The sequence below is a fragment of the Megalobrama amblycephala genome, linkage group LG10 (genome assembly GCF_018812025.1).
Source record: "Megalobrama amblycephala isolate DHTTF-2021 linkage group LG10, ASM1881202v1, whole genome shotgun sequence".
In the NCBI taxonomy this organism is placed as follows: domain Eukaryota; kingdom Metazoa; phylum Chordata; class Actinopteri; order Cypriniformes; family Xenocyprididae; genus Megalobrama; species Megalobrama amblycephala.
In genome coordinates, this window is record NC_063053.1 from 3,103,993 (window position 1) to 3,122,726 (window position 18,734).

The 18,734-nt window shown below is 37.2% G+C and overlaps 2 protein-coding genes across 4 annotated transcripts in view; both read right to left on the reverse strand.

Annotated features, from left to right (window-relative positions):
* The window catches only part of lyst (lysosomal trafficking regulator), a 98,241-nt gene extending 84,396 nt beyond the window's left edge, over positions 1-13,845 (reverse strand). For all 3 annotated transcript variants that reach the window (XM_048203966.1, XM_048203964.1, XM_048203967.1), the window contains exons 1-2: positions 13,699-13,845; positions 12,989-13,218 (exon numbers count right to left, since the gene is read on the reverse strand). In XM_048203966.1, coding sequence (XP_048059923.1) covers positions 12,989-13,069 — 81 coding nt within the window. In that variant the 5' untranslated portion in view covers positions 13,070-13,218; positions 13,699-13,845. The remainder of the gene's footprint in view (positions 1-12,988; positions 13,219-13,698) is intronic.
* A 1,853-nt stretch (positions 13,846-15,698) lies between these two features.
* The window catches only part of nid1a (nidogen 1a), a 39,511-nt gene continuing 36,475 nt past the window's right edge, over positions 15,699-18,734 (reverse strand). Inside the window, exons 19-20 of the mRNA XM_048203969.1 lie at positions 17,600-17,712; positions 15,699-16,153 (exon numbers count right to left, since the gene is read on the reverse strand). Coding sequence (XP_048059926.1) covers positions 16,023-16,153; positions 17,600-17,712 — 244 coding nt within the window. The 3' untranslated portion in view covers positions 15,699-16,022. The remainder of the gene's footprint in view (positions 16,154-17,599; positions 17,713-18,734) is intronic.

Here is an 18,734-nt window from a genome sequence, read left to right on the forward strand (position 1 = left end):
TGTTTGAGCTGCAGAGCACAGACCAATTATAGACAGCGCTGCGCAAGCTCAGAATAGGTACTTACGGGCCAATCTTGATCATGCAACACTGTTGCTACACAGCGATGGGAGATCCAATGATAATTAATAACAAGGCTGCAAAATATAGTGAGAAGCATTAAAATCTGGTGCAGAATTCTGTGTTAAAACCATATCAGATCAAACAGCGCTGATGTGGAGAAACATTGTGCCATGAACGAACAAGTTATATAGGCTTTTCAGTCCACAAATCACCAACATTCACCATGGATTTAATGTGTAAAGGCCAGTTCACACCAAGAATGACAACTATAAAATAACTATAACGACAACTATATTTGCATCCACAACAATGAACAATAATGGTCTGTTTATTCTAAACTCACACACTGCGGTTTCAAAGTGTGTACAACATGTTTTTGCTGTTCTTGTTGCATTTACACAGCTTTAACCAGCAGATGTCCTCAGCATGCCATGTTTCGAGTGAATAGCTAGTGTAATCGATCTAATCTAACAGTGAATTTACCTGAATAAGTGAATATAGCGTTTTTCCACACACTTTTGAATTTACATTTAGACATTATGAAATTACTATTATAAAATAAAATGTGAAAAGTCACGAAGTGTCATGAAAAACAACTTTTCTTCAAATTGCGACTGAATTACACAGAAAGCAAGTAAAGAGCGCTCCTTTTATAATCACTGAAAATGTCAGTCATTTCAGTATGATACTAAGGTTGTCACGATACCATAAAAATGTCTTACGATACTATACCAGCTGAAGTATCACGATACCAAGTAGTATCGCGATACCATGCAGTATACAAAATGAACCAAACTTTCATAAAAACATGAAAAAAGACCAGATTTTTCTCTGAATACTTCATTAATGAGAATGAATAACAGGCTTTTATTATCAATCAAATGAATCATTGTAAACAAAATTCATCTTCAAATTCAAATTCATCTGCACAGAAGCTGTATGAACTGACATTACGATGTAGCATTTATGCATTTACACTTCAATTACAATTGCATAAATAATGTTATGATATTAATGTTTCAAATATAAAAATCTGAATATAGAAATAAAAATGTTGGCGGAAAAAAATGATAGAATATACCTACTTTTAGATGGTAAAAAAATGATAGATTAGGCCTACTTTTAGATGGTAAAAAATGATAGATTAGGCCTACTTTTAGATGGTAAAAAAATGATAGATTAGGCCTACTTTTAGATGGGTGACTAAAGTAGCCAGTAGGTGGCAGCAAGTGTTAATGATTAAGTCAATGAATCATTCAACCGATTCGTTCAAAACGGCTGATTCATTCAGGAACGAAGCAAATGACTGTCTTAATGAATGGATTAGTGAGTCAGTGACTCACACAATTTGTTCATAAACAGATTCATTTAGAAACGAAACAAAAACAGAACTCTTGCTCGTGTCACGAACTATCAGGAGCATTTTTGCCAGCCTATCTTGAAATATCTAACCCTGACTGGAGAGCAGTATGTATATTAAAACATATAATACATTTATAATTATAAAATCACGATTGATAAGAACCGAGTGCAAACCCGCTATAGCTTATTGATGAATGGAATTGCATTTGTCTGAATCGTGTTCGCAAAGATGGTTCTAGAAACAAACTATTTATTCTTTTCCAGAAGTGGTCAAATGAGCAACGGAAAAACTGTGAGAATTCATTCGTATATAAAGATTTTATGATGTTAATTAAGTGAATTTCAGACCCTTTCTCCAGATAAAATGCACTGAGAACAACAACGTGCAAGCGCAACTTTATCTCATTGCAAAATTAACAAGCATCAGGAAACAATAAGGCGCTAATTCTACAAAGCATTTACTACACAGGGCACAGCAGACAGTCAACGGCAGTCTCTTGTAATGTTTTTGCAGGCACGTATGTTCAATTGAAATGTACCTGCCGCACATACAACATTCCTTACGGTACTGACGATACTACCGTTTAAAAAATACAATGGCATCGCCAGTATTTTGAAGCTTTGGTATCGCGATACTACCGTAGTACCGGTACACCGTGCAACCCTATATGATACTATAGAAGAACAATGATGCATTTAATAAGAGTAGAATATTTACATTTACACAATACACAATATTTACAAACAGGGCTCAACACTAAGGATTTTTTCTGCTGGCCTGGTCGGGGCAGTGGTTCAAATTTTTACTTGCCCTGCCAAAATTTTCACTGGCCCCACAATAAAAAAAAAATAATAAAGTAAAAGAAAAGAAAATAGGCCTATAAAATAACCCAAGTTATTGTTTTCATTGTTTTTTGATACATGTAACCTTAATAAATAAGCTGACACCAAAAGCTACTAGATTAACTCTTTTAAATTTTAAATATTGTTAGACAAGTAAACAGTAAGTAATAAAATAGGAACAAATAATCAAATTACAAGTAATAGCACAAATAAATACAACAAAATATACATGAAATAAAGAGTGCTTTTCATGTTTTTATGTAGGCATAAACCTGTTTCAGGTACAGAAATTGTAATCTAATTTGTAACTATACATTAAACTTTATTAAAGTTAATCAGTCAAGAGCAGTTACAGATGCATAAATAACGTTGTAAAATGTTGAAAATATAAAACGTTAAATACTGCTATTTGAAATCATTTATAAAATGAAAAGATACTTTAAATGTGAAATTAAACCCGCCAGTAGGTGGCAGCGAATCAATGTTAATGAGCGAATCATTGAGATTCAACCGATTCATTCAAACGGCTGATTCATTCAGGAAGTGTTGCTCAGAGACGCAAAACAATGCTGTGGACTTTGTTTGGATCTATTTTCGTTGCCGAAAGAGAGTGAAACAAGAGGTTTGGTGTCTAAAATGTAAGTCACTTAATATAAACTGCTTGTTTATTAAACTGTATACATTGTATAAAATCATTATCACATTTGTAATCATGCTTATATATTTGGATAAAATGGCACTCTTCATGTAAAATTGGTTAACTATATTAAATTATATAAATATAAAAGACATACAGGGGCATTTTTGCCCCTTATCTTGAATTCTGGGGGCATTATAGCTTAAATGCATTTTAATAGACTCAATCACACAGAGAAATCGCGCACTCTAAATATGTACGTGCACTAGTCTAACCTACTAGACCACGTCACGTAGTGTATGCGTTCACACAATAGGTGTGTTTTTGTTTGTATTTTGTAAAGTGAGGGACAAACTTAGTAATGTCAGATCATTAAATCAACAAATATAGACGATATGCGCACACCTTAGGGCACTGGCCCGATCGGGCAAGTGACTGTTCCGTCTACTGTCCCGAGCATCGTTCACACTGGCCCCGGGCCATCGGGCAGTCCTTATTGTCAAGCCCTGACAAAGTTGGCTAAATTGTCCGTTTGAAGTGGATCTACTTCTCAAGGTCAATACATTTCTAAATTCAGTTCATTTGTCCCGCGTGATGGTGACAGCTAGCATGCCGTATGACCCCGTTCCAACAGAATATGACCGTTGTGTAATGTTTTTTCATAATTGTGACTGATCTAATTTGGCCTTTGCTTTTACGATGAGCTTCATGAGGAGAATTTTGAGTTCTACATTACTCCAGGAACCAGGATGGTAAAATGCAGAAGTAAGAACAACTCAGATGCCTGTCTAACAGTAATGCACATTTACATGGAAGGGTTGTGCAGTATGAGGGTACAGTATAACAGCGTGGTGCAGCGTACCACAATCAGTTCCTCTGAGTCTGACCACAAGTGAGGCTGTGTGACATTACCTTATATAGCAATCTTGTAATGGCCAAATATATTTGGAACTATGCATTAAAAACTCGAATTCAAAAACCTGCTGATGATGTAGACATTTAAGTTGACCTGAGTTCATTTGGAGTGTAGAAACTAATCAAGTTATCAGCAAAGCCGCTGAAGCTGGACACACAGAAAAAAAAAAAAAAAATCTTATATTATATAAAATCTTCCACAGCAATGACAGCAGAACCAGTTTTTCTTAGTGTGAAGAACATTTTAAAAACCTAAAGTACCTTTATTCCACTATTAAAGGCACACTATGTAGTTTTCGCCCCTAGAGGTCACTTATTCAAAACAAAGGCATAGCTTGATGACGCCTTGATTTCGCATAATCATGGGAGGTATTATCTTCACGTCTACAGCTGGTGGAAAAGAATTCGACGAGACTCAAAATTATGTTCATGGATGAGCTAATGAATTAAAGATTTATTAACATTACTGTAGTATGAAGCAGGGTGCGGCTGAAAACGAGGCTGCTGGAGCGATTGCTAATGAGAGACGAGCGTGACACACGTCTCGAGAGCAGCGGAACTTTTATTATGCCACAATTGCTGCTTCCGCTTCTTCCGGTCGAGCGTATGTGGGGTAACGCAACGCTGTTTATCATATTAGATACATTTCTGTGTTGGAAGTTGCTATAGTGCTACTCTGTGCGTTCGCTCGGCTGTTGCTATGAGAAACTTGTTGCACACTGAAGTAAGCTAGATCGATATTAGGCATGGTAAAACATGGTACTCGCGGTAAATCAAGAAAACGAAATTTAAACAATAAGACTTACTGTGATGAGCAATATAAATGAGTTTTCTGTCGATGAATGTATCCAAACAGTTGCTCACCTGTCTAATAAAACACATAATGTATCAAAGCATCTTTAGTGTTTCTATGGTTTCTACAAAATAAAATGTCATTAATAGGTGATGCACAGACATGGCCCATGTCCTGGTTAAAATTGCTTATTTCTCTGGATTTAAACATTCTTGAAAACATTTGGGATAATGCAAGTACATAAGTCAACAAAACATATAACACTGTTCTAGTGGTCTTTGGATATTTTAATCCAAAAATCTTACTTATTGTGCCTTTAAGCACAATGGAAAGGTTTCATGGATGTTAAAGTTTCTTCATGGAACCATCAATGCCAATAAAGAACACTACTTTATAAAAGGTTAACATTGAGCCACCAACGAGCAACGGACTCTTCTAGACAGCTAGTTGACTAGTAAAAATGAGTAATCGTACAACAGCTGCAACGTGCATCTATTACATCACAGCCAGTAAGACAGCGGTAGAAACGTGACTCACCAGAGAGAGATGAATTATTCAAGCGTTGAGTCAATTAACTAGTCCACTAAGCAAAATGTGCAATCTGGCAGTAAGTGGGGCGTCGGCGGAGAGGATAGACGTTTAGAGTTTACAAAAGCAGAAACACAGGATGTTGAACCAAAACGATTGCCTAAATGTGATTTAGAAATGCCTGTGGCAAAATTCTGAAGCACTTTTATGAATGCACTCACTGCAGATGTTGATTTAAAACATGAGCAGAGCGATGCACTACCAGGTTGAGAAAAACTGAATTTATGATTCTCTCAAGTCGCAGCCTTAAAAACCTTTGGCACTGTGTCTGAACATTTGACTGGTGCTGTTTCAGAGAAAGAGCTGATGAGATCGATCAGTTGATGCAAATATTAAGAACTCATGTTTCTGATTATCTCTGATGAACCGAGATGCTGGTGGAGATTCACTGCCGGTCACATCCCAGGACATGTGAACTTCCCAAAAGTCATGTTAACAAATGTTACCAAATTAAAAGATCTGAAGTATTGGTCAGTCAGAATATCAGATTATCCCTGTAATCTCCACCCATTCATTCCAATCTGGATCATTTTGTGTGTCCTAAAATCACTTTTGGCAACAACATGAGGGTGACAGGGCTCCAGACTGCGACTAAATGGTCGCATTTTGCGACCTTTTTTTTTTTTTGCTAGTGCAACTACATTTTGTTAGAGGCCGCATTGGTGCGACCACTACGTTGCACAACTGATAAGAGCTGCCATTTCTGTTTCATATGAAAAACATCAAACGGCAAACTAAACAAAAGTGAAATGAAACAAAGCTACTCATTTGAGCTGTATAATGCGGATCACAGCATTGAGCAATAACAGACAGCGAAACGAGAGCTCAGCATGTGCCGATCTCGATCATCTGACACTGCTTACTGCACACCGCTGGGAGATCCAGTGAGAAACTGCTTGAATTCGCTGCAAAATTAATAACATCACTGGGATATCTAGTGGGAAGCATTCAAATTATTCATTTCAGCGCTGAATTCTCTGCTTTAATACAGATATCAGATCAAATAGCACTGAAGAGGAAACCAGGAGAAACACTGTGCCATGAACGAACAAGTTAAGGCTCCCAGTCCACAAATCACCATGGATTTAATGTAGTAACACTTACTGAAACCATGGTATTGTGGCAGAAATACTTTATTGCTTTTGCATTATTAATTTCAGGGTTTATGCACACTTTTGAGAGTGAAATTCAAGCAGTTTTCAAGGACTTCACACTTTTTCCAGCAGTTAAAAGCTCTAAATATTATCCAATTTTAATGTTTTTTTTTTTTAATGTGATGATTTGTAAAACTAAAAGTTCAAAGATGAAGGAAAACTACACTTACAGGCAAACAAAACTTAAAAAAAAGAAAAAAAAAAGACATGAAATCACCACTAGATAGTGGCAGAAAAGCACTTATTGATTCGCTAATATATGGAAAAGTAGGAAAAGTCTCATGAAAAACAAAAACTTCAGTATTAGTCTCGCGTAGCCAGACCTTCAGACTGACGGCAGAAGGTCTGGACTCCATCTCAGCTTTGATCGGTCAAGGACCGCACAAGAGAACATTTGACTGACATGGAACGCAACCAATCACAGTTTGTTTTGTTCCACGTCATGTTTAGGGGGCGTGAAAAGTCAATGTCCCTTCAATAACGGACCGGCGTGCATCTATAAATTATTAATTCAAGAGCGTTGTGCAAGTTTATGCAACAATGGGGCCATGAGCTTCACATACTTTTGAAAATCCAGCGTTTATTTGATCCTGGTAATCACTTGTAAACATGACAGCATTCAGTTGTGTCTAGAAGGGATACAGCTACGGCAAAATCTCAGGATAAATAACAGTAATTTAAATTTGCTACTTATCAAATTGTTTTTTATTAACATCTACACCTACCCCCAACCCTAAAACTACTCTTACAATACATACAGTTATTAAATAAAATAAATAAATATTAAATGACGCAATATTGATGTGCGCATGTCCAGTGGCCATAGTTGTATCCCTTCTAGTCTTTACACCCGGACATCCTGTATAATTCAACCAACCAGATGATGACTTTGAAACTCCTGAAGTGCTTCCAGTTAAGTGTGCCATATGTATCAGACATTCAGCCAAACGTCTGGCGTGGGCGTGACGTCTGAGGCTGAGATTAGTTAAGTATAGTACATTTAATAAAAGTAGAATATTTAAATTTTTTCTATAAAAATGTTTTTGCATGTTACCATTGTCAATAAAAGTTCATTTTATCTACATCTCAATTCAAGCTCAGTACTTTACTGTTAAATTTATAATAAATAAACGTAATATGATTAGTAACTGCACTTATTAATGCAAAACAACAGTAAAATTATTAAATTACTTTTATGATTTAATTTATAGCTCAACAGGAAGAACGTATCTTGATATCATTTGTGACGACTGATAGACAGACTTCACAGGGAAACCTGATTAAACTAACAGAGATTTCTGAATCACAACTCGACGAACTCAGCAACTGCATTTGCTCTTGCTTCAAAAGAACACAACTATCTCAAATAATCATAACTTGTATTTCACCAGGAACATTAGATGTTCACATGAAACCGTTGCACCACTACAAATGAGAATGAAACATTTTAAACGACTAACTTACCCACAATCAATCAATTCAGTGTGTAGAGAACAAATCTTTAAAAAAAAAAAAAAAAAAAAAAAACTCACCTGAAGTGTAAAAATGAATCGCTACTAGACATGAAAAGCTACAAGAAGTGAGACCAGCAAGCATCCTGTCAGTGAACAAAATCCCCCTTATCAAATCTGATCTTAAAAACATCACACACAAACCTCAGATGATTTAAAAGCAACACTGAAATCGTTCTTGGTGTGATCAAGCCTTTAGATGTGAACCATGTTGAGTGTGCAGTGAAGATGTGGTTGGTAAAATGTTTAGGTTAAACCGAACGCTTAAGTTCATCCATTAACTGGATGCGTTACTCTAACCACACGCTTTTCCGTTGTCCTACTGGCTGTCCCAGACCAAAATGCATGTTTTGCAACTTTATAATCACACAATTGTGAGAAAAAAAAGTCTGAATTGTGAGATTAATTCTCTTTTACATTTTTTTTTTTCCATGGTGGAAACTACTGTAGCTTCCATAAGAGAGACACAGTTTTCACACAATGTTTACTAGTCGTACGGCGTCAAGCGTTTAGCGTTGACAAGAACTGTCATCTGGTGAAACCATACAGCAGGAAACTAAAGTGTAAAGCGCACAACCACAAACACGTGTGAACAGAAACACACCCACACGCTTACATCAATATCAAAACAAGAAGACCCTGTGCAGTGGCCTACAGTCTGATGAAGCGCAAAAAGTGTTGGGCAGGACTATCTGTCTGTCTGACTAATTATAGTTTGCAGAAATTACACACTTTAAACCTCAAACTAGTTCTTAGGAATACAGACTTTATATGGCAGGCCTCTATCACTGACCAATAACCCAAAAACACAATCAGAACGTATAAAGACTCATCCTCGGATGCCTCATGTTGAAGTTCAGGGTTCAGTAAGGAAACACCTCCACAGTTCAATCTGGCTTATTTAGTTTTTTGAGTTGACACAAAGTGCATTAGGCCAACAGGCTTTTAACCACTTAATCTACTCCACCCAAACACCCAGAAGGGCTTTGACGGGTCAATATGGCCGCGTTTTAGAATGCAAACGAATGATAACAAAGCAGTCTAAATGCACTGATGTCACTCAGACTGTTTAGTCATTTTCCGACACTTTGCTTGGGCATCTTATAATAAAAACCACATGAATTCACAGCTAGTTTTGCGTCAGACGCCAGACTAGCAAAGTACAGGGAGAATCAAACCAACAGTTAACATAATGTGATATATGCCTGGCCGTCGCTCCATGACAGCTGCTGTCAACAGATACGCATACGGCAAATATGATTTAGAAGGATATCTCTGCAAGTATTGGAAGTTGTTATGGAAGTATTTATATCTACATGTTTTATGTACATTTTTTCTGGCTGTGTGATGTTAAAAAGCTTATGACGGCACCAACAAATATACACCAAACCATTGTAGTAACATGGGTTTTATTCTCTTTCTCTCTTGCAAGTTTCTTTGGATAAAAGCATCTGCTATGTTTTTTGGATATGTACACCGTTAAAGGGTTAGTTCACCCAAAAATGAAAATAATGTCATTTATTATACATGGCGTTCCACACCCGTAAGACCTTCGTTAATCTTCGGAACACAAATTAAGATATTTTTGTTGAAATCCGATGACTCAGTGAGGCCTCCATAGCCAGCAATGACATTTCCTCTCTCAAGATCCATTAATGTACTAAAAACATATTTAAATCAGTTCATGTGAGTACAGTGGTTCAATATTAATATTATAAAGCGACGAGAATATTTGTGGTGCGCCAAAAAACAAAACAAAATAATGACTTATATAGTGATGGCCGATTTCAAAACACTGCTTCAGGAAGATTCGGAGAGTTATGAATCAGCGTGTCGAATCAGCAGTTCAGAGCGCCAAAGTTACATGATTTCAGTAGTTTGTCGGTTTGACACGCGATCCGAATCATGATGCAGGCCTCACTGAGACATCGGATTTCATCAAAAATATCTCAATTTGTATTCCGAAGATTAACGAAGGTCTTACGGGTGTGGAACGGCATGAGGGTGAGTAATTAATGACATTATCTTCATTTTTGGGTGAACTAACCCTTTAATTTTAATTATCATGGAATACCATGAAAATCCCAATGGTTCATGAACATGGTAATCATTCAGTACGATAGCGTATTATAATCTCATGCAATCGCTAAACCAGAGAAAAACAATGTAAAAATGAATTAATAGTTTTGATTTAAAGGGTTAGTTCACCAAAAAATAAAAATTCTGCCATTTATTACTCACCCTCATGTCGTTCCACACCTGTAAGACCTTCAGAACACAAATTAAGATATTTTTGATAAAATCCGAGAGGTATATGACTCATCCATAGACAGCGATTTAACCATCACTTTCAAGGTCCATAAAGGTACTAAAGACATCGATAAAACAATCGACGTGACTGCAGTGGTTCAACCTCAATGTTATGAAGCGACGAGAATACTTTTTGTGTGCAAAAACGAAACAACAAATACGACTTTATTCAACAATCTCTTCTCTCTCCTGTCATTATCCTTACGCAGGTGATGCAGTAAACACAGTGAAGGCTTCCGTGTTTACATTCGAAAGCCGGCTCGGTATTGGCCAAAGCTGATCACGTGAGCAGTACGACGCATGCGTGTGATACTGACGCAGGAGCCGGCCAATAATCGACAATAGTCGATGTTCTGACGAAGAACCGGGAGGTGCTGGATGTAAACAACGTATGAGAATGACACAGAAGAGAAGATATTGTTGAATGAAGTCGTTATTTTTGTTTTGTTTTTGCGCACAAAATGTATTCTCGTCGCTTCATAAAATTAAGGTTGAACCACTGCAGTCACGTCCACTGTTTTAACAATGTCTTTAGTACCTTTCTGGACCTTGAAAGGGGTGATTATATTGCTGTTGGGATGAGTGGAATATACTTCTCAGATTTCATCAAAAATATCTTAATTTGTGTTCCGAAGATGAACGAAGGTCTTACGCTGCATTCACACGGGGCGTCAGCGCCAACACTTGATGGAGGGCGTGTCTGAAGCTTGTGTTGATGCGACCGTTATAGTGATAACAGCCAATCACTTTACATTCCGGTGTTGCACAAACGCAATTGGCTAGCGACTGCTCTAAGGTGTTTGCATAAAGCGATCTGATTGGCTGACGCCTGCGTTGGCACTTGAAAAGTTGAGAAATCTTCAACTTCTGCCACTTGCAACGCGAGTGAAGCAATGTGACGGAACCCACACTTCAGTTCGCCAATGCATGACGTCACCCATTCAAATTAAATGAGAAGCGTTAACGCCGATGCCCCGTGTGAATGCAGCGTTACGGGCTTGGAATGACATGAGGGTGAGTACTTAAAGGATTACTCCACTTTTAAATAAAATTTTCCTGATAATTTACTCACCCCCATGTCATCCAAGATGTTCATGTCTTTCTTTCGTCAGTCGAAAAGAAATGAAGGTATTTGATGAAAACATTCCAGGATTATTCTCCTTATAGTGGACTTCACGGAAAAAACTGAACTGGCACTGCGTTCGTTCCGTAAGTAGAATAGGGAAGGTGTAGGACATACAGAGTAAGAATACGGAAAGCGGAAGCACGTACAAGACGATCACTTGTGTTTATAAAGCATATACAGTTGTATTTTTTTTTTAAATGACCGATCGTTTCTCTAGATAAGACTCTTATTCCTCGTCTGGTATCGTTTAAAGTCCTTTGAAGCTGCACTGAAACTGACATTTGGACCTTCAACAGTCTGGAGGCCATTGAAGTCATTGAATAATCCTGGAAAGTTTTCATCAAAAACCTTCAATTTGTTTTGACTGAAAAAAGAAAGACATGAATATCTTGGATGACATGGGGGTGAGTAAATTATCAGGAAATTTTTATTTGAAAGTGAACTAATCCTTTAAGGTTGAACCACTGCAGTCATATTGACTGTTTTAACAATGTCTTTAGTGCCTTTCTAGACCTTGAAAGGGGTGATTATATTGCTGTTTATGGATGAGTGAATATACCTCTTGGATTTTATCAAAAATATCTTAATTTGTGTTACGAAGATGAACGAAGGTCTTACAGGCTTGGAATGATATGAGGGTGAGTAATTAATGACAGAAATTTCATTTTTGGGTGAACTAACCTTTAAAATTGGATTTAAATAAAAAAACATTTTAGTATAATTCAAATAAATAAACAGTACTATAGTTAGTAGGGGGGAAAACGATGTTTGTGGCATCTAAAGTGCGATAACGATAACTATAATGATAGTTTTAAAAATCATTCTAAATATAAAAGTATATCAGAGTCAACACCACAACTATAACGATAATATCACAGAGAAACTATATGGTTGGAAGAGTAACGTTAGGGCTTGACGGTATATCGAGTTCTCACGATATATCGTACGGTATGGAATGAGGCAGCACCATCATAGTGCTTCTTTAAAATGCATAGATGGTTGTTTTCAAAAATCCTAGCTTTTAAAGGATTAGTCCACTTTTAAATAAACTTTTCCTGATAATTTACTCACCCTCATGTCATCCAAGATGTTCATGTCTTTCTTTCAACAGTCAAAAAGAAATTAAGGTTTTTGATGAAAACATTACAGGATTTTTCTCCATATAGTGGATTTCAACGGCTACCAACAGGTTGAAGGTCCAAATTGCAGTTTCAGTGCAGCTTCAAAGGGCTTTAAACGATACCAGACGAGGAATAAGGGTCTTATCTAGAGAAAAAAATACAACAACTGTATATGCTTTATAAACACAAAATATTGCCTTCAACATACTTCCCGTTTCCGCATTCTTCAAAACGCTTACGCTGAACGTCCTGCGCCTTCCCTATTCTAGAAAAAAACGAAACTGGCGCCACTAACTTATATCGTTGGAAGAGTATATATATATATAATATATATAACGGTATATTGTATATTCTCACGATATATCGTACGGTATGGAATGAGGCAGTACCATCATAGCCCTTCTTTAAAATGGATAGATGGTCGTTTTCAAAAATCCTAGCTTTTAAACTTCACATCTCTGTTTAAACTGCATTACTTCAATGCTTTTTTCCAACTTTCCAGCAAATCTTTTGCAATCCCACATACAAAGTTTGTCATGAAAACCGTCTAACTTAACAAGAGCTTACCTGCAGATCTGCGCCCTGTGCACGGCAGTCCATGTAGTTCTCCCAGGCCTGGGACAGATCAGCCAGGTGTGAGCTGGCCATGTCCAGCTGACCGCCACCGGCTCCGGTTCATCCACAGCAGCTGACAGAAGCTTAAAAACCAGCGGATAAATTTGAACTGCATGCGCGGGAACGCCGCATCATTTCATTAGGGTTCCCTCCGGATAAAAGTCCGTTAAATCCGTTACTGCCTAAAGAGATGAAATACAACTTTTGAATGTGCGACTGGCGCGAACTGGGCTCTGCACTGCACCATTCATCTGCAAATTACAGTTGGAAAAAGTATTCCATCTAGATGACAGTTACTGTCAAGTTACAGTGCAAGAAGACCAATAATATCAGTGCACTGCTTCCCGTTGAGACTTATATTAGCTTCGGTGTCAACATTAACGTGAATTAACCTGTAAAAAACGCATTAACTAGAACAAATAAAGATTGTTTGTTTCGTATCTGCAGACAGGAACTCATGTTTGCGTGTGTCTGGATCATTTCACGCATCAACAGACGCAGAATATCCCGCAGCACAGCTTAGGCTAACACTCATTGATTTACTTCTGTCTAATATGAGGTTGCACAATGCCAACCAGCCATTTTAATCACCTTAGCCATATTGTTAATCTAAACGTAACGTGTAAGACATGTATTGTTAAATATAATTACAATTTACGTACCTCGACTCCGGTCTTCCTTCTAACATATACACAAGCAATTTAGAAGACAAGAAAATGACATGCAAAACAGTACAGGAAATAACGCCCACAAAACAGAATCCTAAATGGCGATTGGTTGAATAGACGCTAATCTCCTGTCAATCAAATCCGCGGCCTCTGCGGACGCTCCCTCTCACCAGTCATTCTGATGACGCCAATCGTGTCCCCCCTGTAAGGGCGGGGCTTAGGTGCTTACGCTGTTGTTCCCGCTGTGGGCGGGGCTGACGTGATGACGCCACTGCGCACAGTAAAGAATAATGTTCGCCAGTCACAGAGCATCTCTTTTATTTTCCTCTTTATTTTGGGAATAAGAGGATGTTTGTTGGAGCGTTTTAAAGCCAGAAGCAGTTAATTATTTAAACGGATTTTAAGTCTGATCTCTGGTCAGATTTGAGGCCACTGTTCCATGATGTCACCATTCTTTTGTACAGATTCATTCATTATTTAAGTGTTTTTATTTATTTATTTATTTATTAATGCATGAACAACAATTACAAAACAGAAACAGAAAAAAATGCCAGGGTTAAAGATATAAAAAATATAAAATACAATATCAACCAAATGATAAAGTAAATAAAAACAAAACTAAATAAACCAATTAAACAATAAAATATTTTTTGATATTTCACAAAATCTTTAAAAAAAACCTGCTTTTTTGTTTGTACTGTGCTTAATTGAAACCATATAACTTTCTAATTCTTTTAAAAAAGGTTTCTGCCTATTAAATTATTATTTAAGTGTTTGAGTCAGTGCATTAAACATCAAAGTACTACCATAAATTACTCATATTTCATCCTGATCTAACTAATATTCAATTGCACAATTGATCGTATTCATATTTTATTCTTGTAATTCTGTCCAATTGTTGTATTTCTGATTAATTGTTTAAAAATTTTCAACTTTAAGCAATTATTAGAATTTTCCCTTATATTATAAAACACATTATAACTATCCATAACATAAATGTCTAATATTATGCATGTACACTGCTCTCCAAAAGTGTGGAAACGCCCTAGAAAAGTGGGGTTTTGGACAATATTGGCATGAATCCTTTTTCATTTGTGATAATTTTGCATGGATAAGGGACAACACAAACTATGAAAACATTTTATTACATAGAAAAAAAAATAATAATTCGATTCATCAAAATCCTAAACTGGGTTCTGATTGGTTCATTGTATTCTAAACTTAATTGGCAATCAATTGTTGAAGCTATTAAGGTGTGCTGACCCAAAAATCTTTTACAAACCTGGGCCAAGTTTAAACCAGTAACCAGCATCACAGCTGGCAAAGGGGCATGTCTGACTTTGTATATATTGCCATTATTATGTAATGAAAATAAAAATTATTATTGCTGGTCTTCAATGATAATGTCAAGTTACTTTAATGTATTTGCACCAAAAAATTATAATATCGTCCAAAACCACACTTTGCCAGGGGTGTTTTTAAACTTTTGGATGGCAGTGTATTTAATCATATGTTTGTATAAATTTAAATGCATCGTCAAAAATGCATTTTTTCATCTCAAAATGTTTTTACTTATCAGACTTTACAGTATTAATTCCATGATCATAACAGAAAGGCTGTTTGAGAAAAAAACAGTGTCCATATTTGATAATTTCTATTAATTTACTTGAAATATATTACTAGTTATCATACTGAAATCAGCGGAAATTTTTCAGTGGCGACAACACTTGATAACACAATTGTTAAATGTAAAATAATAACAATAAGTACATAAATCAAAGAATATTATGATGTAATTAATGATGTGAACAGTCAAAGAGAAGAGAATAACCAGAAAAGGGACATTTTCAGCTGATTTTTAGGCTGCTGTTGCCATCTGGTGGTTATTCCTGAGCACAAGTGCTTTATTTACCTGTGCTGAGATTCATTATCACAGCATGAGAGTTTTAATTAGAAAACAAGCACTCGAACAATATATAAAAATACGACAAGGCTAAATAAACAAAATATGATTTTATTGCCAAGTTGTATGTGTAAACATTTATTTATGTCAGGTTATTTCACAATTGTATCTTTATTTCTTTACCTCTTAAAGGATACTCTGCTGTTTGAAAAGAGATATTCACAATGACCTCATTAGCATTTAATTGCTCTTTAAAGCACCGTGAGCATATTTAAGGCAAGAATGCATTTCATAATCTTTAATAGAGAGTGTGGCTTTTCAGTTGATCATGAAGGAAGGAGCTTCACAACCAATAATGTTTAGATGAACGGTCGTGAAGGAACTGCCATGTAATAGCTCACATTTCTCTGAATCTTCAGTTCCTGCCTTCCCGTTCCACACAGCCCAGTCCTACAGCGTTGTCTGGACATCTGCATGAGCGGCCAGCAGGTGTCGCCAGACACAAGTGAGTGCAGCCTCCGTTATTGGTCGAGCAGTAGTTTTGACCTGATGGGGAACATTGACCATCTCACATTAGCTGTATTAAATTATGATCATTTCAAACTTTGTTTTAGGGGTTCAGATTAAAATATGAAATGCAACACTGGCTGTTTCATATAAAAATAGCCTCAAACACCTAAATACCATCTGATAGGTTACAATAATAAACCATATATATATGTATACACCGATCAGGCATAACATTATGACCACCTTCCTAATATTATGTTGCTGCCAAAACAGCCCTGACCAGTCGAGGATGGACTCCTCTAGACCCCTGAAGGTGTGCTGTGGTATCTGACACCAAGATGTTAGCAGCAGATCCTTTAAGTCCTGTAAGTTGTGCCTCCATGGATCGGACTTGTTTGTTCAGCACATCCCACAGATGCTCGATTGGATTGAGATCTGGGGAATTTGGAGGCCAAGTCAACACCTCAAACTCGTTGTTGTGCTCCTCAAATTCCTCCATTCCTGAACCATTTTTGCTTTGTGTCAGGAGCATTATCCTGCTGAAAGAGGCCACAGCCACCAGGGAATACTGTTTCCATGAAAGGGTGTACATGGTCTCAACAATGCTTAGGTAGGTGGTACATGTCAAAGTAACATCCACATGGATGGCAGGACCCAAGGTTTCCCAGCAGAACATTGCCCAAAGCATCACACTGCCTCCGCCGGCTTGCCTTCTTCCCATAGTGCATCCTGGTGCCATGTGTTCCCCAGGTAAGCGACGCACACGCACCCGGCCATCCACGTGATTCATCAGACCAGGCCACCTTCTTCCATTGCTCTGTGGTCCAGTTCTGATGCTCACATGTCCACTGTTGGCTCTTTCGGCGGTGGACAGGGGTCAGCATGGGCACCCTGACTGGTCTGCAGCTATGCAGCTCCATACGCAACAAACTGATGCACTGTGTATTCTGACACCTTTCTATCAGAACCAGCATTAACTTCTTGAGCAGTTTGAGCTACAGCAGCTCGTCTGTTGGATCAGACCACACGGACCAGCCTTTGCTCCCCACGTGCATCAATGAGCCTCGGCCGCCCATGACCCTGTCGCCGGTTCACCACTGTTCCTTCCTTGGAGCACTTTTGATAGATACTGACCACTGCAGACCGGGAACACCCACAAGAGCTGCAGTTTTGGAGATGCTCTGACCCAGTCGTCTAGCCATCACAATTTGGCTCTTGTCAAACTCGCTCAAATCCTTACGCTTGCCCATTTTTCCTGCTTCTAACACATCGACTAAATGTTCACTTGCTGCCTAATATATCCACACACTAACAGGTGCCGTGATGAAGAGATAATCAGTGTTATTCACTTCACCTGTCAGGTGTAATAAACAGAACGATATCGTCCGCTGGTGTGGATGATTATATAGTTATCTTTAAAGTTATAGATCTTGGTGTGAACGGGCCCTAAGAACTGAAACACATGAGAAAGAGAAACCATACCAGAGGGGCAGTGGGCGTGTGCGGTGGTGATCCCGTACAGACGTGTTCGTTTCTGAGGCTGGAACTCATCGACTTCTCTTCTAGAGTAGCGATCCACCACGACTACAGCACCTCTGATCCAACAAAAACACACACAACCATCAGGAAATACTCTTTATGTTTATGATACATATGAATGTACAGTATATATGAATAATGAAGATGATGTTTTTGAAAGAAGTCTCTTCTGCTCACCAAGGCTGCATTAATTTGATCAGAAATACACTTAAAATCATTTTCTATTTTAATATATAGTAAAATGTAATTCATTCCTGTGATCAAAGCTGAATTTTCAGCGTCATTACTCCAGTCTTCAGTGTCACATGATCCTTCAATTATTTTTGGTGCTCAATTATTAATAAAGGTTCTTATAATTATCATTGTTGAAAACTGTTTTTGATACTTAATATTTTTGTTAATCTTTGATGAATAGAAAGTCCAAAAAAACAGCATTTATTTGAAATAGAATCCTTTTGTAACATCTTTAATGTCACTTTTGATCAATTTAATGCATCCTTGATGAATAAAAGGAAGGTTTTGTTCATTTTTAAAATCTTTCTTTAGAATGGTATCCCGTTTTCCACAAAAAAATTATGCAGACACTGACAATAATCATAAATGTTTCTTAAGCAGCAAATCATCATATTAGAATGATTTCTGAAGGATCATGTGACACTGAAGACTGGAATGATGCTGAAAATACAGCTTTGCATCACAGGAATAAATTACATTTGACAATATATTCAGAAAACATATTTTTAATTGTAATAATATTTCACAATTTTTACTATATTTTTATCAGATAAATGCAGCCTTGGTGAGCAGAAGAGACTTCAAAACAAAAATAAAATCAAAATCAAAAGAAGAAAAACTGAGAATTGCATTTTGCATTAAAGGTGCAATATGTGATATTTTTGCAGTAAAATATCCAAAAACCACTAGGCCAGTGTTATATATTTTGTTCACTTGAGTACTTACAATGTCCCAAATGTTTCCAACTATTTGTGAATCGTGAGAAAATTGCAATTTTACCCAAGGCTGCGGGACGTGTGAGGAGTCGCCTGTCAATTGCGTCATACCCGCGTTACCCTCGGTT